This window comes from Ctenocephalides felis, unplaced genomic scaffold (genome assembly GCF_003426905.1).
Source record: "Ctenocephalides felis isolate EL2017-DRISC unplaced genomic scaffold, ASM342690v1 CF-g0.4_SCAFFOLD_03571, whole genome shotgun sequence".
NCBI classification, from domain to species: Eukaryota; Metazoa; Arthropoda; class Insecta; order Siphonaptera; family Pulicidae; genus Ctenocephalides; species Ctenocephalides felis.
The window spans coordinates 37426654-37448353 of record NW_020539725.1 but is presented as its reverse complement, the minus strand read 5'-3'; the positions used below and the strand labels follow the sequence as shown (position 1 = coordinate 37448353).

The following is a 21700-nucleotide window of genomic DNA, read 5'->3' as shown; positions in this document are numbered from 1 at the left end:
CATACTACTGTACACTTTGACATTAAACATTTTACAAAAAATTAGTATGCCTTATTAGAAAAAGTGTGGTTGTTTGACAATTACATGAAAATCGAGGCACCACAATACTTTTGTAGACATTTATTTTGGTAAGTGTAAAACTTTCAATCTACAAAGCTCTGAAAAATGCATTTCTAGTGATTTAATGTCTCTTAAGACTTAATTATGACATGTCACTTTATTTCGATTAATATCAACATAGTGAAAACATAAAATTGCAGGAAAAATGATTCAGAACATTTAAAATATATTTTCTAGGATGACAATACATCAAATCAAACCATTTCTTCCAAAATTATTATATCTTTTACGAGAGCAAAGTTAATATGTTAATATCTTGTCAAAAAATATTTTATATACTAATCTTACCTTGGTAAATTTAGAATTTTGATTGAGTTTAATAGTTTTCGACAATTCACAATAAAAACACAATAGTTAATTATCACTAAAAATAAAACTTTACAAAAACGATCTGGATTTGAAATGAGCATTTGACACAATAATAAACATGTTCAACAACTACCAACTTTAAAGTAGTATAAAAGTGGTGTCAGTGGTTTTGCTAGATATTTTAATATTAAAATCGACTATAATAATTTATAGAAATTATAGTTTATTTTATTTGAGAAAATATATCAATTCAGAACTATCTTTTATTATAATAATTAAAATGTAGCGCAAATCTGATGTTATTTTTAGCAAAGTTATGAACCATTTAAAAAATGATTTTGATGAGAATCAATATTTTCAATTTGATAAACTTGTACACCAGTTAAATTTCTAAAACTGTGTATGATTTTCAAATAATAAAGCATTACGATTAATAAAAATTAAATATTAATCAAAAAATTAAACGGTTTTCATGAGCTGCTAGATGTCTCTTCTAATTACATTTCTATGACATCTGTCAATTCTTGCATTGTGAATTTCGTTGTCACTAGATGAGAGTTATTCTCGCAATTGTTGTTATAAAACAAATGAAAATCATTTACAATATATTAAAAAAGTGAAATATGTTCAATATATATTAGTAATATTTTGAATCTGTGCACAAACGAGGTGAGCTGTTATTTTATTTTAATATACATATTGAGAAGAATTTTGTCGTCTTTGAGTACATAATTGATTCAGAATCTTTGATATATTTGTCATGGATGTGATTTAAATTGAAAATATTTTATGTACATTTACAAGAAAGATTCACAAAAAATAATAGTGTGTCTACTTATAATTTTGTATTCATCCTAACTTTATTTCGCATATTAAATAGGCAAGAAATTTCCATCATGGCTGTCGTCCAAAATTGCCAATCTACCTTTTTAGTAGTAGACTGGAAAACTTAACGAAATTATTGAAAATAAATATCTAAATTGCTATTTTATAGAGATCAGATATCAGATATTATACTCTGCACAAGAATCAGTGCACTTAAGTTAATATTGATGTACTGCAAATCTTGCAGTGTGAGCCATGAAAATCAGGTCATGTACTGAAGTTGGCATGTCTTTTAAAATTTTAGATCAATTTGATATTTAAAAATGGGAGAAACATTTTCAAAACGTGAAGATGATTCAGCTGAGGGACAATCTGAAGCAGTATCACGTTATCCAAATTTAATAGGAGACTCAAATCCTGAAAGCAATAATTTGGAATATCAAATGAATGACACAGAAATGGTCTCATCTTATTTGGAGCGTGATCTGACAACACATTATAATGAATGTAATATTTGTGGTTTAAACTTTACATCACGGCATCGGCTTAGACGGCATGCATTACTTCATGCTTCTCGAAGAATTTTCTCATGCAACAGATGCGAAAGTTCTTTTCAAACTATGACTGATCTTAAAATTCATATGAAGACTCATCCAACAGTGGATCATCCATTTGAATGCAATTTTTGTGATAAATCATTTGAGTGTGAAACTAGTCTCTATGATCATATGAAAGAACACTCAGGTGTATATATACACACCTGTGATATCTGTTTCAAAATTTTTACACAGAAGTCGTACTTCATGTGCCATATGTGGACGCACACAGAGGGTCGACCTCATAAGTGCCATTTCTGTGATAAAATATTTTTATTGCGCTCGAATTTAAGGCTTCATGTCAAGGCCCATTCTTATGAAAATGATTTTAACAGTGCATCTTCATCGCAGATCAAGGCTTCCTGATCTGTGTTAAGTTTTGATTACTGATAATACTTATCACAAAATTGTAGACTGAAGAATTTTTACTGTTCAAAGAAATTATTTATAAACTGGCATGTTATTCCAAATTAATGAGCCATATTTTCATATCATTTTAGCATAGTATTTTCATTATAGTTTATTTTATGAAGTGCAAGATTTCATTTAATTCATTTTGGTTGCTTAATTATTTATAAAACCTTAAATATTTATAACCATTCATTAAGTGATACTACTATTTTTGTTATATTATAATTAAATCTTGAGTTATGAGATGTCCATCTTACAAAATGCACATGTATACCTAGCTCTATCTTGATTAAAGCATCATATTAAAGATATGCTTGTGTTTTTGGAATATCATTTCGGGATTTTGTATAAAAAACATCAGAATCAATTTATTATGCAAGTTTTGATCTTCAAATAATAAAATAGTTCATTTTAATTTGATAGTCTTACCTTTTTTAAAGAACATTGGATTAACTTGATCACCTAAATATGTATATTGTTTAAAAATGCATAATACTTTAGACTTAAAAGTTTGTAGTTTTGATATTGGTTCATTGATTTGCCACTATTGCAATATGCATAAAAAATATATTAATAAAATTATATACCTATTTAAATGCATTTCTGTATTAATTTATATAATCAAATTTTGAGTATTAGTTACTATATATATAGTATGGATTGGAACTATATTAAATATTGCTTGAAATTTTAGTTTTGTGATTTTTGTAGCTTAAATATATTAAAGTTTCAAGACATCTTGGAACTAAATTATTCATATCTTGTTAGCATTGTTAGATGCCCAAATAAAATATTTAATTTTGTTGATTTTTTTTAATAGTATGATATTCTATTAGAATTTCTTCCATAGTGTAAGCTGTACTATGACATATTATGAGCAAAAAATATATATGTATCATTTAATAAAAATGCAATAATAAAATTATTCAGTGTTATAATATGAAGTAAAAATGAACCTCATATGTTCAATTTTGTTTGGCAACTTCATTGAAATGGTTTATAGAGATCCATTATGAATAATTAAAGTAAATTGAATTAGAATTGAGTTTTATTTACTATTGCAAAAATTATTTAATTATTTACTCCAATGTTTAATGTATTTTTTAAATGATACTACATTTATAAGATAATAATTCACTCAATGTATGTTATTTATCATGCACTATCTTGAAGAAGTTGGCAAATAAGTTTATTTGTCTTTTAGACATCTTCCAAGCACTATTATGAATATCTGTTTACTCTTTTCTGACATATGAACTGCATGTTTACCATTTAATAGAAAAATGTGCTTTCAAATTTCCAAAAGATTTTTTATTCACTGGAAACACCTTAAAGCAATACTATTTTGTTAAAAGATATCTATGTATAATAAATCCAAAATGATCAATTGAAAATGGAAAATAGTTAATTTAAAAGCTATAAATTAAATTATCATTTACAGGTTTTCAGGATAAAAAAATATTGATCAAAATCATTTTTAAAGGATTGTTGAAGAACTCGAACTTGGTTTTTATTAATAAAGTATTTGATTTTATCTACATTTTATCTTTTGCATTTTTGAAAAATAAAGATATTAATGCTATCAAATTTCTTACACTAATCAAACAATTATATACCCGTTTTCCAATCATAGATAAACAAGTATAAATGCGTGTAACACATCAATAGGAATACCCCTTCTGCAAAAATAAATGTTGGCTGCTTATTGGCAACTACAAAAGCATACAATATATAAAAAGTATGTAAAATAATTAATGAAATATATCTTAAAACTAATCAACCCGGAGTGCGTCGGGTCGAACCGGATGGCGCAGCACTTACTGCTCGGCGAGTATCTGCGCTTCTACTACTTGCTGCTCTATTAACTCTGGAAGGCGGAGCTGTTGGACGTTGCTGCCTCCAAAATTCTTGCCTGCCATCTAAAAAAGCGACAGCTTCACGCGCCAATCCTGTGAGGCGATCTGCGTCTCCTTGGCGCGATCGGCATCCGGGCACCATACTAAGGGATTTTAACATTTGATTTAGAAATCAATTTTATATATTATTGGCAAGAGCTGATTTCTTTCAAAAGTAAGATGTTTGTCATACCTGACAACAATGCTAAATAGTTTGTACATACGTTCATTTATATATTTAAAACGGTAGCTAAGATTGATGGCCAGCAAGGGGTTCTATTCTAGAGCATAATTTTTCAATATTTATTTTCAGGAATTTGTAAATTGTTTAAAATTCAACTAGTTGGTTTGGTATTTTACCTTGAGGCAAGTTACATGAACTTCCCGGTATGTGTGAATAATCGACTTAATCAATAAAAACTAAATTAATTTATGAGTGATTAAAAGTATTCCGAGTGGATTTATCACACATAATTAAAAACGAGCGCACACTTTAACACGGAGAATTTTCTAAAAGTAAATTTTCAGAAATCAACAATTGTTATAATTGAACCAGTTTCCATAGGACTTTAATGGCTTGATAAGTTCATTAAAACCAAGTATTCTATCGTTATACCAAGTAAAATCGTCCAATTTTAATTTTAACAAACGTTAAAAAAACTATACTCATTTTCTTAAACTTTGATGAATTTTTAAAATTAAACTACTTGTCGTAAGGTCGTAATATTTCAATAAGTTGTATAAGACCATGATATATATCATTAATAAAAGTTTCATAAAAATTGGCTCAAATTTTTTTTCAACAACGAATTACAAGAAAACGGCTCGGTAGATTTTCACCTAAAACTAATCAGTATCATTCCCAACTAATATCTTTCGAACAGTTTTTGAATTTTTAAAATCGGTTCGATAGTTTGAGGTTAAATGTGGACGAATTTAACACTTTCTTTCAAATTACAAAGAAACGGCTGGGCAGATCGTCTCACAAAACTGACAAACAATAGTCCTCATTGAGATACATCAAATGGCTTTTAAATTTCTGAAATCGGTTCAGGCGTTTTTGAGAAAACGTCGATCAAAGGTCTAATTTTGACAAATGCCAAAAAAACGAAACCAATTTTTGTAAACATTGATGAATTTTTAAAGTTAAACGAGTTGTCGTAGGGCCGTAATATTTTAGTATGATCTAGAAGACTATGGTATCTATAGCCAAAAAAATAATAATAAAAATCGTCGAAAAAAAATTTTTTAACACTTTATTACAAAAAAACGGCGCGGCCGATCTCTACCAAAAGCCAATCAGTATGATTCCCAACCAATATCTTTCGAACGGTTTTTGAATTTTCATAATCGATTCAGAATTGCGGGCTAAAACGTGGACGAAAATTTTTTCACTTTTCTGCGATTTACAAAGAAACGGCCCGGCCGATCATCGCATGAAACTCAGAAACGTTAACTTTTTTCTTATTTTTCAGAGAGGCAATAGAATATTATTTCAGAAAATTTATTGGGATAATTTTTTGCTTTTTTACCCAGGTATTTTCCGTAAAGCAGGATCTTTTAGCAGCTTTTCCAAGTAATCTCGGTCTTCATTTAGCGCAGCGCTAGGTTCTCTCGGTCTGCGAACACACGTTTTCGGTCGGGTAGGAAGACAGGCACTTGGCGAACCTCTCATGGATTCATCCAATCTCAATATTGGACTATCGGCATTGCTCATTGGATATTCAGATGCAAAGGCAGAGCTGGGCAATGGGGTTTCCATCTTACTTAACCTTTGTGAGTAGATTCACAAAGTTTACTATTTTCATATACTATAACTATAAATGAAGTGTATTAAGATCTTATTGTAATGTACCTTGAAGTTTTCTTCTTAGAAACGGCTCCTATGGTATTTTCTATAGCCTCTTGTGTTTTTTGAACTCCTAGACGAAATCCTTCAAGATCCGGCCTTGCTCTTAATCCGCGATGATAATACATTAAACTGTGTTCAAACTCTCCTAGATGATATAATGCTTCTGCCTTTTGATATACAGCCTGTATATCAGATTGTATGCAATATAATTCTTTTTTAAATATAAATTAAAGCTTAAAATAAGTAACATATAATTTTTCCCATTTTGCTCCATACTTTGTTACTTACAATTTATTTATATGTGCATAATACCTATTTTCTTCATTCTTTTTAGTGATGCATTTACCACAATAATTTATGCTAAATTATAATTTTAGAAACATTTGAAAAATGTGTTTTTATTATATTTTACCTTTATATAGTCTTTATGTAAAGCTAATGCAGCCTCAGCATCTTGCAAAGCTAATCGTGGTTGTCCTAACATCAAGTGGCAGCGGCTTCTGGCTACCAAAGCATTTTTCTCATCTGGATTCAGCTCTAAAGCCTGCAATTAATTACAGAAAATATAAGTGAATGTAGGTAAATCATTTGTGATATTTTCTGGAAATGACTATATCAGCAATTACGTTTTTTTATAATTCTGTTTAATATTTTTCTGCTATACATAATAACAGGTAATATACTATATAATAATACCCAAATACTATATTCAAACCGTCCAATATCTGCAATTCACCCACTTTCATTTATATATTTTACTTATGTAACTATAGTAAGTAAGTAAAATATATAAATGAAAGTGGGTGAATTGCAGATATTGGACGGTTTGAATATAGTATTTGGGTTTTATATATTTGGGCATTTGAGTTTATATATATTCACTCATTCATTCATATAAATTAACATTTTTAGAACAATAAATTAGATAACCTTATGATTAAAATTCCAGTTAACAGATGAAAATTTATGTAGGAAAATAGCATAATTATACAGTTTTGCAGGAACTAACAATGTTGTCGAAAACAAATATATTATATATGTTTATTAGGAATTAGAATAATTATTTGTTCTGTTGATCTAGCATTTTTCAAACCTTATCTATAAATTCTACTGCTACTTTCGGATTTCCAGTATTCATTTCATGTTTTCCAACAGCAATTAATGCATCCGCGGTAGCTTCTTCAGACATAGCTGAAGCACCTTCGCTACCTAATCCACGCTCCTCCCTAAAGTTATTAATAATTCTTTATAAATTTTAATTTGAAATTATAGTTCATTTTGGCCCATTCAACTATTGATTGTTTATTACTTCTTTACATTTTATTATTCAAAAATTTTCGTTAATATAACTATTGTAACGTAATTCACAATAATTTAAATTTGAATTTGAAATTGCATTTCAATATTCTATTTAGATCAAATATATTTGATGAAATACTTTGCCATTTAATACTAAACATAACCTTCGTCATTAAAAATATAAATTTGTATATCTACCAAATATTACTTAAAAATAAATCTAGGTATTTTCTTGACTTTTACAGTATCCTAGTTATAAAACTGATAACTTCGGTGTCAAGAAGCCGTTTAGTTTCATCGAATTACTTTTTTTGTAATTTAAAATTAAAAATATTATTTATTGTAGATCTTGAAAATACCTTCGTTTTTGTTTTAACGAAAGTTTGATATCTCTGGATCCCATATTAACAGCTGCAGCTCTATCTTTGTCAGTATACAGTTCTTCATGTTCAATTTTAAATCGCCGGGCAACTTTCTTCTTACCTTTCTTTTTTTTCTTAGATCTTTGAGATGTTTGACCTGCATCAGATTCTTTGTGTCGTGGTGCAGCTGATAACCTTTTTTCATTAAGATATAGAATAAATTCTTTACAAATATCAACCGATAAACTAATAATAATAAGAATATGAAAAGAAAGTACGACACAGATTCGTGTTATTCGTGTTCCATACCATATAAAATATTAAAATCTTCTAATACGCATTATTTACATATCTATTAATTATCTTAATCAAAATTCAAAATGTTCGAACTATTCAAAGTTGATAAATAAACTTTGTATAATTTTGTTTTGCTGATATGCTGGAATTTCTTTGAAACAAAAAAAATATAAAAATAAAAATATATAATTACAGAAACTCTGGTTAGAAATGAAATTTTTAACCAGGTTCCAAAAACGAATCGTCGAATTGTTGAATTGTATTTTATGATGAAAACATTAAGAGATCTGACCATGATCTGACTATCGTTATCTACATGTTTCTATTTTTATCTTTCTAATTCGATTATTTTCTATATATTTTAATTAATTATTTGTACACTGTAATTATTTTATTATTTTATATTTTTATTAAACCTGGCCAACCACAGCTGCCTTCATTTTTTATTGCCTGCTTGCTCTTCACGTTCATCTTTTCCCAAATCAATTCTGACAAAACTCTGCAAAAATTCATTTTCATGAGTTGCACCAAATATATTTCTGGATGCTAATCCTCCTATTGGTGCTTTTGATTGATCAACAGCCATGGCTTAGATTGTTTACAATTTGTGTTAAATTTTTCTTCACTAATCGATAATGTTTAGTCCTTATTGAATAATATTTCAAGCCCATAAATTTGGCAAATTGATAATATGCCCAATATTTTAATATATAATATGATATTGTTTATTACACAAAATTATTCATTAGGACTTGTTAGAGATACTGTATCCAATATTTTCAAATCGAATCTGCACTAATTATTAAATTTTTTAAGTATTTTGTAAATAAATTTTAAGTTTATTAATTCATATTCTATATATTTCTTGAAACAACTTAATTTATTTGAACTGTATTTTTTTCAGAACTTTTAAAAATATCAAACATACACAAAACTTCGATCGGTTCAAGTGCTTCTTTTTGCGCTCAATGTGAGAGCTTCTCGACACCAAAGCTGTCAGTATCCCAGGTAACAAAACACTTCAATGGAGAATCAATCTTTTCAGATATTTTTGAAAGCAATTGCTTCATCATGATAACGCAATATTAGGTCAATCATATAAAATAAAATCATATTTTTGAACAAAGAAACATGATAAAGAATACAGGTTACTAATGCTTCTTAATGAATGATTCTTCACACTTAGCTATTCTCATTATGAATTTATTTGATATTTATATTTAAATATTAAAGATATGAAAATATTTTTTTAAATATATTCAATAATACTCATTTTACCAAAAGCTTTTCTAAATATGAATGTAAAACATATACTTTTCAACATCCTACACAATAACAAAAAATGCTAAAAATTGACTCAAAAGAAATAAAAAATTTATAGATGAAAATTTACATTTAATTTATAGATTAAACATCTATCGAAGGTTTATAATATTTTAGAAAAACCTTTAATAAATCTTAATGCAAACATTCTTATTTCTATTATGATTACATTGATTTAGAAATGAATATATCACCTAGTGCGCGCTCTTTAATTATAATTTTCTAATAATTTTAATTTAAATAGTCTGTTATTACATTCATCATTTAAAACTAAGTTAATTATATGGCATCTTTTGCAGTACTTTATTCTGAAAACAACTTATATATGTCTCATTATAGCAACAAAATTATTAATTTAATAGTTTTACGTAAAAAAGCGCGTGGAACTTTTTGTTCGAACGTTTGTAAGATTAAACAAAGTTTTTTCATGAATTTTAAATTGTGAACTCATTTTATAAAAACTAGGATCCGCTTGAGTGATATTTTAAAATCTACAATCTGTTGAGGGATTTAAATATATAAGAATCTGTATGACTATACGTCATAATGTAGCTAAATGTAAATGTAGCTAAATTACAAGTATACTTATTATTAGAATAAAATATTTCTATTTACCATAAAAATGGTAAAACTATTTTCAATCTTCAGTTGGGAATTAATAAAAATTTTATAGAATTTTAATACAAGAAGCTTCATAAACAGGCATCTATCCAGATAATTCAAAGAAAACTAAAATATGTTTAGACATCCATGCGCTTAAGTCCTAATTTGACTCTTCTTCAGTGCATAAAAGCCACAAATTATTTGAATATATATATATATATATATATATATATATATGCAGTGGTGTTGTCGTGCCGGAACGCACCGGAACGTCGTTCCGGCAAATTAATTTTGGGCCGGAAATTTTTGGGCAAAAAAAATTAAAAAAAAAAATTCGCTACACGCAGAAAATGATTTTATAAGTGAATTTTATAATTTATAATTAATAATTTAACTAATTGTTATTAAGGGTTCCTATTATATGTGATAAACATACATATATATATGCAAAAAATGGGTTTTGTAATGATTTTTATTTTTTTTCTTTTCGGACGGAACCGGTACAAACATGAGAACCGGTTTTTGAACCGTTTTTTTAATTTTAGCGTTCCGGTAAAAAAATATTAACACAACGCCACTGTATATATGTATATATGTATATATATATATATATATATATTACCAAGTACAAATACCACCTTATATACTTATTGTTAACTAGTATATAGCATATAGAATTGATAACTCAAATTCATTCCGTTATATGCATGGTATACGAAAAGCAACAAGTTACTGATGTATTCGAACAGATGGTAGCACATATTTCATTATTGTATCAATTTTTAGCAAAATACAAGAGTGAAATAAATACCAAAATTTCGAAAATGGATTCATACATTAACACGTAGTATTTTCCAGTAAACTATGAACCCATAGCCCATTGAACACCATAATATTTAATTGTCTCTTTTCAAATTATTAACTAATTTTCTTAATTATTTAGGCAGGCATAAAAATATGATTTCATAACGACTTTCAAAACTTCTATTCTTCTCGTTTGTTTATCAACATGTAATAATGGCATTTCATTCTCATACTGTCAATATGATTGTTCGGCATGTTTTCAAATTCTCCTTGTTCGAAACGACATATTCCATTGTAGTATAACAATTACAATAAACATTCATTAGAAAAGAAATGATTGTTAAACATGAATTGTTATATAATAGAAACAATAGAAGCAGCAGTGTATTTAATAGCATTATTGTGTCTTATCGGTTTAGTTTTATTTATGGATTTATTACAAGCGACGCATCGATTTAACACGTAACAATTGCAATCGAACTCACCTGATTGTAAGCTTTTAAAGCTTTGTCATGATTCCCAGCTTTCGTGTGGCTCCCAGCTTCGTCGACTAGTAAACGAGCCTCATGTGTGACGTCAACCTTTTGGGACTGTCCGCTACTTCTTCTGTCGGGCATTTTTTTTCACTTTTCACATGGTTCTTTAAAAATCAATATTAATATTGATGTTAATCACTAATATCACTTTAACCAAGATTTTTTGAGTTCTTTTCACGTGTTTGCAAATGCATTTTATTAGTTAATTGTCTAATCAAAATCAACTCCAGTCTTTAATATGTATTAGAAAACTAATTTTTTATTAAAATTTATGTAGTAGTAGTTTAGACTATTTTAGGATTACCATTGCATCCGATATAGGCATAATGTTTGAATCAAACAATTATCATGTTGCGTTAATGATCAAAGTTAGGTTTTCAATTATACGCAAAGTTAGCCATATCTGATTGCCAATTCGTATTTGGATTAAAACATTTTAACGGCAGTTTTCAAAACTGTTGAAATTTAATATTATTTCAAACCAAGTGAAATTGATTAACTATTTGTGAAATTTAGATCATTATAATGGACTGACTAGTTATTTCGTAGCATTAGAACTTCAAATCATTAATACAGTTTTAAGAATGCTTTAAAACAAATTCCTGGAACTTTCCGTACAAAAAATTATTTTTTTTAAAAAAGATTAATTTTTTTTAACTTTGAAAGAATTAGATTTTTGAGAAATTTTTAATTTTTGTAAAAAAAAACTTTTGATAAAAAAACTTTTTTTTTTATTTTGATATATTTTGGAAATTTTGAACTTTTTTCAAAGCAATCGTACTGCTTTAGACGAGAATTTGTATACGCACACACACACACTTACATCAATTTTTTCTAAGGTATGCCAAAATGTTCAGAAACCTTTAAAACGTAAAGATATATAAAAATTTAATTTTCGTTGTTTGTTGCGATTACTATAACTTATCCTACGTGTAGTTAAAAATAAGATTTCTATGTATCAGTCCAAGATGCATCTCATTATTATAGGTTTTTTAATTATTATAAAGACAGGACAGAATTATAGATTTTAAGCAAATTGAACTGTTTGTTATTAATTAACTGTTAATTGGTTAATTGACTATTTTGTTTAAACGCAAATTATTAAAAAAGCAAGTCGGCTGAATAACACAATACATACTTAAATTATTATCAACAACACAAAATTCTGAAATAATCATTTTCACTTATAATTGGATACGATAACTTTTATATGACGAATAACTAATTTCATTGCATTTTATTGTATACTTTTTGATTATATTAACTCATCAAGGTAATATATGTCGATAAAACCAATCTATACTCTTATAAAGTAATTTTCTTTTATCCATAGTTGTTTTCTCAGAAAATGTATTTCCTCAATATATTCCTAGGGCAATTAGTTATGCATGAAAGATTATTATGGGCAAAGTTATAGGGTTGACATGGCACAGACTTGTATAAAATCTGAAGTTATGTTATGTGCATTTGTCACGAACCAACATTGAAATTATATTCATTTAAATTTTAAATATATTATTAGTATGGCCGAATGTGCTGGTGGTATATATTATGTGTCTATAAAGCTTTTAGAAAAACCTATATGTTATTTAATTTATTCTTGTTTTTATGATCAAATACGCACTTGCAAAAAAGCTATAGTTGTCTGTAATAGAAATTTGTATTTTTAGTTGGTATAATTAAAGTACAGTAGATATATTTGGTACAAATTTTTGATTCAGCAACTAGTGTGAGATAGTAGAAAAATTAGTAATATTTTGATAATGAAATAATTTAATGTTTGTAATTATTAGTCATAAAATCTCAAAATAACTTTGCAATTACTTATACATTTAGGCAGATACAAATTACATTCTAAAATTCAAAGTTTAGTCCAGGTACTACGGATAATTTTACATATGAGTACATGTATATTGTGTTTGGGATAGTTTTTACATATGAGTACATGTATATTGTGTTTGAGATAGTAATATGCATTTTTTAAATATATAATGAGTTTAAAGAGAGCGCATTATTTTTACTATCAATAAAATATAATCATCGAGTAAATTATTGCATTTCTAATTAAACAGAATGCAGTGGTATATTACGATATTGGTAAAGCTTCTCTATAATTTTTATTCCAACTGTTAGACTATCTAAATTACTAATTAGTACATTTTTATGAAATCATTCTACGAAATGTCGATAAAATCTTCTGGGATTTGATGCAATGTACCTATATACCAAATAAAATGCATCACTTAATAGACATTAACTAGCTTGTAACTTTCTGCTACAAACCTTTATTTATTTAAATAATATTTTATAATTTTATTTAGAAAAAATTAAATTTTTTCATGTTACCAGGAAGCTCTAACGTAAGCTCTATCCTTGTGTAAAATCGTTCAGAAAGAATAATGTATGGCCAATACATAATGAGGTGTGAATAAAAATTCTGTGTAAATTCTAAAAATATATCCATCACAATATTTCCAGTACCACATTATACTATGTACCACATTATATTATTGTTAGATTTATTACTTTGATCACCCATATTTTTTACTTTAACACTTTTCGAACATTAATGTTCACATATCTTATATATAAAAATGGAGCTCTCTTTCAAATGTCCGAATAAAACTCGAAAACGGCTGAATCGATTTGGCCAGTCTTAGTCTTGAAAAATTCGTGCCAATCCAGAGAATGTCCAAAAGGTTAGAAATTATTTCAAATCCGCGTAGAAACTTTACATTTATAATTTGAAAATTTTTGTAGAAGCGTAATTTAAATAGAACAATGGACGGTGGCAATTTCGTGAAATGTCAAACGCTTTTGACAGATGATGTTCAATTACGTTTAATAGGATGTTTTACGCGAATATTATTTATTTGTGATAAATTTGTAGTAAGTAGTTTTGTTTGTAGTTTTATTTATACACAAAACGTTAGTAAACGGGCCCAAGTGTTACTAGAGACTCAAAATATAAACTTTTTCGATATGTTAATATGAAAATGCATTTTGGCATATTTTTCTCAAACACGGTGCTCTGAAAGATCTTATTTGTATAATTATATGCTCATTGGTATTTATAAAACATTTTCTAGGTTGTTATATTATTTTTTATTTATGTTATTTAAATTCAGAACCTAAATTTGGTATCGATCAAATGGACCTTTTGTCGAATAACATTTTTCCAGTCATAATTTTCCAGAATTTATCGCAGAATAGATAGTAATATATGAAGGTCCGGGGTTAAAAAGGCCAACCACCGATTTGTCAAAAATCAGTAAAGTTAAGCATTGTTTAACAACAATATTTGAAAGTAGAGGAAAAAAGATTTATAGCCAGCTACAAGCTTGATTTGAAAACGGTAATCTTTTCCAGTTATAATTTCCCAGAATTTATCACAGAATAGATAGTAATATATGATGGTCCGGGGTTAAAAAGGCCAACCACCGATTTGTCAAAAATCAGTAAAGTTAAGCATTGTTTAACAACAATATTTGAAAGTACAGGAAAAAAGATTTATAGCCAGCTACAAGCTTGATTTGAAAACTTTGTAATCTTTGAAATGGGGGAGATAAACGGTAATCTTTGAGAATCCATAATAAAAGTATTTTCTTCCGTTGGTAGTTTTTAAGCATTAGTTAAAAATGTAATTATTTTGTAAAATACCTTTAAAACTATAATAAGGCTTTAAATCTTTTTGCCATCTGCCCGTTTCAAGTTTGCCGGGTCAGCTAGTATATATATATATATTATATATATATAAATATATTATATAATATATATTTATATATTATTGTTATAATTTGTTAAATTTATTAATTTACAAATACATACACATCTCGGATTTTAACACAATTCCGATTATCCATTCGATTTCCGTTATTATCCGGAAACATTATCCGGAGTTATCCGATGCTGTCCGGAATTCACAATAAAAAAAAATATTATCCGGAATTCGGATTATCCGGAATTCGATTATCCGGAATTCGGATTATCCGGAATTCCGATTATCCGGAATTCGGATTATCCGGAATTCCGATTATCCGGAATTCGGATTATCCGGAATTCGGATTATCCGGAATTCGATTATCCGGAATTCCGATTATCCGGAAATCCGATTATCCGGAATTCCGATTATCCGGAATTCGGATTATCCGGAATTCGGATTATCCGGAATTCCGATTATCCGGAATTCGGATTATCCGGAATTCCGATTATCCGGAATTCCGATTATCCGGAATCCGATTATCCGGAATTCCGATTATCCGGAATTCCGATTATCCGGAATTCCGATTATCCGGAATTCCGATTATCCGGAAGTTCGGATTATCCGGAATTCGGATTATCCGGAATTCCGATTATCCGGAATTCCGATTATCCGGAATTCGGATTATCCGGAATTCCGATTATCCGAATTCGGATTATCCGGAATTCGGATTATCCGGAATTCCGATTATCCGGATTTCGGAATTCGATTATCCGGAATTCCGATTATCCGGAATCCGATTATCCGGAATTTCGATTATCCGGAATTCCGATTATCCGGAATTCGGATTATCCGGAATTCGGATTATCCGGAATTCGGATTATCCGGAATTCGGATTATCCGGAATTCGGATTATCCGGAATTCGGATTATCCGGAATTCGGATTATCCGGAATTCCGATTATCCGGAATTCGGATTATCCGGAATTCCGATTATCCGGAATTCCGATTATCCGGAATTCGGATTATCCGGAATTCGGATTATCCGGAATTCCGATTATCCGGAATTCGGATTATCCGGAATTCGGATTATTCCGGAATTCGGATTATCCGGAATTCGGATTATCCGGAATTCGGATTATCCGGAAATAATCGGATTATCCGGAATTCGGATTATCCGGAATTCGGATTATCCGGAATTCGGATTATCCGGAATTCGGATTATCCGGAATTCGATTATCCGGAATTCCGATTATCCGGAATTCCGATTATCCGGAATTCCGATTATCCGGAATTCCGATTATCCGGAATTCGGATATCCGGAATTCGGATTATCCGGAATTCGGATTATCCGGAATTCGGATTATCCGGAATTCGGATTATCCGGAATTCGGATTATCCGGAATTCGGATTATCCGGAATTCCGATTATCCGGAATTCCGATTATCCGGAATTCCGATTATCCGGAATTCCGATTATCCGGAATTCGATTATCCGGAATTCCGATTATCCGGAATTCGGATTATCCGGAATTCGGATTATCCGGAATTCGGATTATCCGGAATTCGGATTATCCGGAATTCCGATTATCCGGAATTCGGATTATCCGGAATCCGATTATCCGGAATTCGGATTATCCGGAATTCGGATTATCCGGAATTCGGATTATCCGGAATTCGGATTATCCGGAATTCGGATTATCCGGAATTCGGATTATCCGGAATTCGGATTATCCGGAATTCGGATTATCCGGAATTCGGATTATCCGGAATTCGGATTATCCGGAATTCGGATTATCCGGAATTCCGATTATCCGGAATTCGGATTATCCGGAATTCCGATTTATCCGGAATTCGGATTATCCGGAATTCCGATTATCCGGAATTCCGATTATCCGGAATTCCGATTATCCGGAATTCGGATTATCCGGAATTCGGATTATCCGGAATTCCGATTATCCGGAATTCCGATTATCCGGAATTCCGATTATCCGGAATTCCGATTATCCGGAATTCCGATTATCCGGAATTCGGATTATCCGGAATTCGGATTATCCGGAATTCGGATTATCGGAATTCGGATTATCCGGAATTCGGATTATCCGGAATTCGGATTATCCGGAATTCCGATTATCCGGAATTCCGATTATCCGGAATCCGATTATCCGGAATTCGATTATCCGGAATTCCGATTATCCGGAATTCGATTATCCGGAATTCGGATTATCCGGAATTCGGATTATCCGGAATTCGGATTATCCGGAATTCGGATTATCCGGAATTCGATTATCCGGAATTCCGATTATCCGGAATTCGGATTATCCGGAATTCCGATTATCCGGAATTCGATTATCCGGAATTCGGATTATCCGGAATTCGGATTATCCGGAATTCGGATTATCCGGAATTCGATTATCCGGAATTCGGATTATCCGGAATTCGGATTATCCGGAATTCGGATTATCCGGAATTCGGATTATCCGGAATTCCGATTATCCGGAATTCGGATTATCCGGAATTCCGATTATCCGGAATTCGGATTATCCGGAATTCCGATTATCCGGAATTCCGATTATCCGGAATTCCGATTATCCGGAATTCGGATTATCCGGAATTCGGATTATCCGGAATTCGGATTATCCGGAATTCGGATTATCCGGAATTCGGATTATCCGGAATTCGGATTATCCGGAATTCGGATTATCCGGAATTCGGATTATCCGGAATTTCGATTATCCGGAATTCCGATTATCCGGAATTCGGATTATCCGGAATTCGGATTATCCGGAATTCGGATTATCCGGAATTCGGATTACCCGGAATTCGGATTCCGATTATCCGGAATTCCGATTATCCGGAATTCCGATTATCCGGAATTCCGATTATCCGGAATTCCGATTATCCGGAATTCCGATTATCCGGAATTCCGATTATCCGGAATTCGATTATCCGGAATTCGGATTATCCGGAATTCGGATTATCCGGAATTCGGATTATCCGGAATTCGGATTATCCGGAATTCGATTATCCGGAATTCCGATTATCCGGAATTCCGATTATCCGGAATTCGGATTAGGAATTCGGATTATCCGGAATTCCGATTATCCGGAATTCCGATTATCCGGAATTCCGATTATCCGGAATTCGGATTATCCGGAATTCGGATATCCGGAATTCCGGATTATCGGAATTCCGGATTATCCGGAATTCCGGATTATCCGGAATCCGGATTATCCGGAATTCCGGATTATCCGAATCCGGATTATCCGAAATCCGGATTATCCGGAATTCCGATTATCGGAATTCCGGATTATCCGGAATCCGGATTATCCGGAATTCGGATTATCCGAATTCGGATAATCGGAATTGGATTATCGGAATTCGGATTATCGGAATTCCGGATTATCCGGAATTCGGATTATCGGAATTCGATTATCGGAATTCGGATTATCCGGAATTCCGGATTATCCGAATTCGGATTATCCGAATTCCGGATTATCCGAATTCGGATTATCCGAATTCCGGATTATCCGAATTCGGATTATCCGGAATTCCGGATTATCCGAATCCGGATTATCGGAATTCCGGATAATCCGAAATTCGGATTATCGGAATTCCGGATTATCGGAATTCGGATTAATCGGAATTCCGGATTATCGGAATTCGGATTATCCGGAATTCGGATTATCCGGAATTCGATTATCCGGAATTCGGATTATCCGGAATTCCGATTATCCGGAATTCGGATTATCCGGAATTCCGATTATCCGGAATTCGGATTATCCGGAATTCCGATTATCCGGAATTTCGATTATCCGGAATTCGGATTATCCGGAATTTCGATTATCCGGAATTTCGATTATCCGGAATTCCGATTATCCGGAATTCGATTATCCGAATTCCGATTATCCGGAATTCCGATTATCCGGAATTCGATTATCCGGAATTCGGATTATCCGGAATTCGGATTATCCGGAATTCGGATTATCCGGAATTCGGATTATCCGGAATTCGGATTATCCGGAATTCGGATATCCGGAATTCCGATTATCCGGAATTCCGATTATCCGGAATTCCGATTATCCGGAATTCCGATTATCCGGAATCCGATTATCCGGAATTTCGATTATCCGGAATTCCGATTATCCGGAATTCCGATATCCGGAATTCGGATTATCCGGAATTCGGATTATCCGGAATTCGGATTATCCGGAATTCGGATTATCCGGAATTCGGATTATCCGTAATTCGGATTATCCGTAATTCGGATTATCCGGAATTCGGATTCCGATTATCCGGAATTCGGATTATCCGGAATTCCGATCATCCGGAATTCCGATTATCCGGAATTCCGATTATCCGGAATTTCGATTATCCGGAATTCCGATTATCCGGAATTCCGATTATCCGGAATTCGGATTATCCGGAATTCGGATTATTCGGAATTCGGATTATCCGGAATTCGGATTATCCGGAATTCGGATTATCCGGAATTCCGATTATCCGGAATACCGATTATCCGGAATTCCGATTATCCGGAATTCCGATTATCCGGAATTCCGATTATCCGGAATTCCGATTATCCGGATTCGGATTATCCGGAATTCGGATTATCCGGAATTCGGATTATCCGGAATTCGATTATCCGGAATTCCGATTATCCGGAATCCGATTATCCGGAATTCCGATTATCCGGAATTCCGATTATCCGGAATTCGGATTATCCGGAATTCGGATTATCCGGAATTCGGATTATCCGGAATTCGGATTATCCGGAATTCGGATTATCCGGAATTCGGATTATCCGGAATTCGGATTATCCGGAATTCGATTATCCGGAATTCCGATTATCCGGAATTCGGATTATCCGGAATTCCGATTATCCGGAATTCCGATTATCCGGAATTCGATTATCCGGAATTCCGATTATCCGGAATTCGGATTATCCGGAATTCGGATTATCCGGAATTCGATTATCCGGAATTCGGATTATCCGGAATTCGGATTATCCGGAATTCGGATTATCCGGAATTCGGATTATCCGGAATTCGGATTATCCGGAATTCGGATTATCCGGAATTCGGATTATCCGGAATTCGGATTATCCGGAATTCGGATTATCCGGAATTCGGATTATCCGGAATTCGGATTATCCGGAATTCGGATTATCCGGAATTCCGATTATCCGGAATTCCGGATTATCCGGAATTCCGATTATCCGGATTCGGATTATCCGGAATTCCGATTATCCGGAATTCGATTATCCGGAATTCCGATTATCCGGAATTCGATTATCCGGAATTCGGATTATCGGAATTCGGATTATCCGGAATTCGGATTATCCGGAATTCGATTTATTCCGGAATTCGGATTATCCGGAATTCGGATTATCCGGAATTCGGATTATCCGGAATTCGATTATCCGGAATTCCGATTATCCGGAATTCCGATTATCCGGAATTCCGATTATCCGGAATTCGATTATCCGGAATTTCGATTATCCGGAATTCCGATTATCCGGAATTCGGATTATCCGGAATTCGGATATCCGGAATTCGGATTATCCGGAATTCGGATTATCCGGAATTCGGATTATCCGGAATTCGGATTATCCGGAATTCGGATTATCCGGAATTCGGATTATCCGGAATTCGGATTATCCGGAATTCGGATTATCCGGATTTTCGATTATCCGGAATTTCGATTATCCGGAATTCGATTATCCGGAATTCGGATATCCGGAATTCGGATTATCCGGAATTCGGATTATCCGGATTCGGATATGGAATTCGGATTATCCGGAATTCGGATTATCCGGAATTCGGATTATCCGGAATTCGATTATCCGGAATTCGGATTATCCGGAATTCGATTATCCGGAATTCGGATTATCCGGAATTCCGATTATCCGGAATTCCGATTATCCGGAATTCCGATTATTCGGAATTCCGATTATCCGGAATTCGGATTATCCGGAATTCGATTATCCGGAATTCGGATTATCCGGAATTCGGATTATCCGGAATTCGGATTATCCGGAATTCGGATTATCCGGAATTCGGATTATCCGGAATTCGGATTATCCGGAATTCGGATTATCCGGAATTCCGGATTATCCGGAATTCGGATTATCCGAATTCGGATTATCCGGAATTCGGATTATCCGGAATTCGGATTATCGGAATTCCGATTATCCGGAATTCCGATTATCCGGAATTCGATTATCCGGAGTTCGGATTATCCGGAATTTCGATTATCCGGAATTCGGATTATCCGGAATTCCGATTATCCGGAATTCCGATTATCCGGAATTCGGATTATCCGGAATTCGGATTATCCGGAATTCGGATTATCCGGATTTTCGGATTATCCGGAATTTCGATTATCCGGAATTCCGATTATCCGGAATTCGGATTATCCGGAATTCGGATTATCCGGAATTCGATTATCCGGAATTCGGATTATCCGGAATTCCGATTATCCGGAATTCCGATTATCCGGAATTCCGATTATCCGGAATTCCGATTATCCGGAATTCGGATTATCCGGAATTCGATTATCCGGATTCGGATATTCGGAATTCGGATTATCCGGAATTCGGATTATCCGGAATTCGGATTTATCCGGAATCGGATTATCCGGAATTCGATTATCCGGAATTCGGATTATCCGGAATTCGGATTATCCGGAATTCGGATTATCCGGAATTCGGATTATCCGGAATTCGGATTATCCGGAATTCGGATTATCCGGATTCGATTATCCGGAAT

General features: G+C 32.2%; 2 protein-coding genes across 2 annotated transcripts; one reads left to right on the top strand and one right to left on the bottom strand.

Annotated features, from left to right (window-relative positions):
• The first annotated feature begins 964 nt into the window (after nucleotides 1–964).
• On the top strand, nucleotides 965–2381 carry LOC113385446 (oocyte zinc finger protein XlCOF28-like). The gene is made up of 2 exons (XM_026623298.1): nucleotides 965–1098; nucleotides 1559–2381. The coding sequence occupies exon 2, from the start codon at nucleotides 1578–1580 to the stop codon at nucleotides 2214–2216; it is 639 nt and encodes a 212-aa protein (XP_026479083.1). The 5' UTR covers nucleotides 965–1098; nucleotides 1559–1577; the 3' UTR covers nucleotides 2217–2381.
• A 1656-nt stretch (nucleotides 2382–4037) lies between these two features.
• LOC113385999 (tetratricopeptide repeat protein 25-like) lies at nucleotides 4038–8552 on the bottom strand. The gene is made up of 7 exons (XM_026623815.1): nucleotides 8417–8552; nucleotides 7667–7856; nucleotides 7102–7234; nucleotides 6421–6552; nucleotides 6012–6190; nucleotides 5689–5928; nucleotides 4038–4260 (listed from the first exon to the last, which is right to left on the bottom strand). Exons 1-7 carry the CDS (start codon nucleotides 8550–8552, stop codon nucleotides 4038–4040), a joined length of 1233 nt encoding a protein of 410 aa, XP_026479600.1.
• Nucleotides 8553–21700: the final 13148 nt, after the last annotated feature.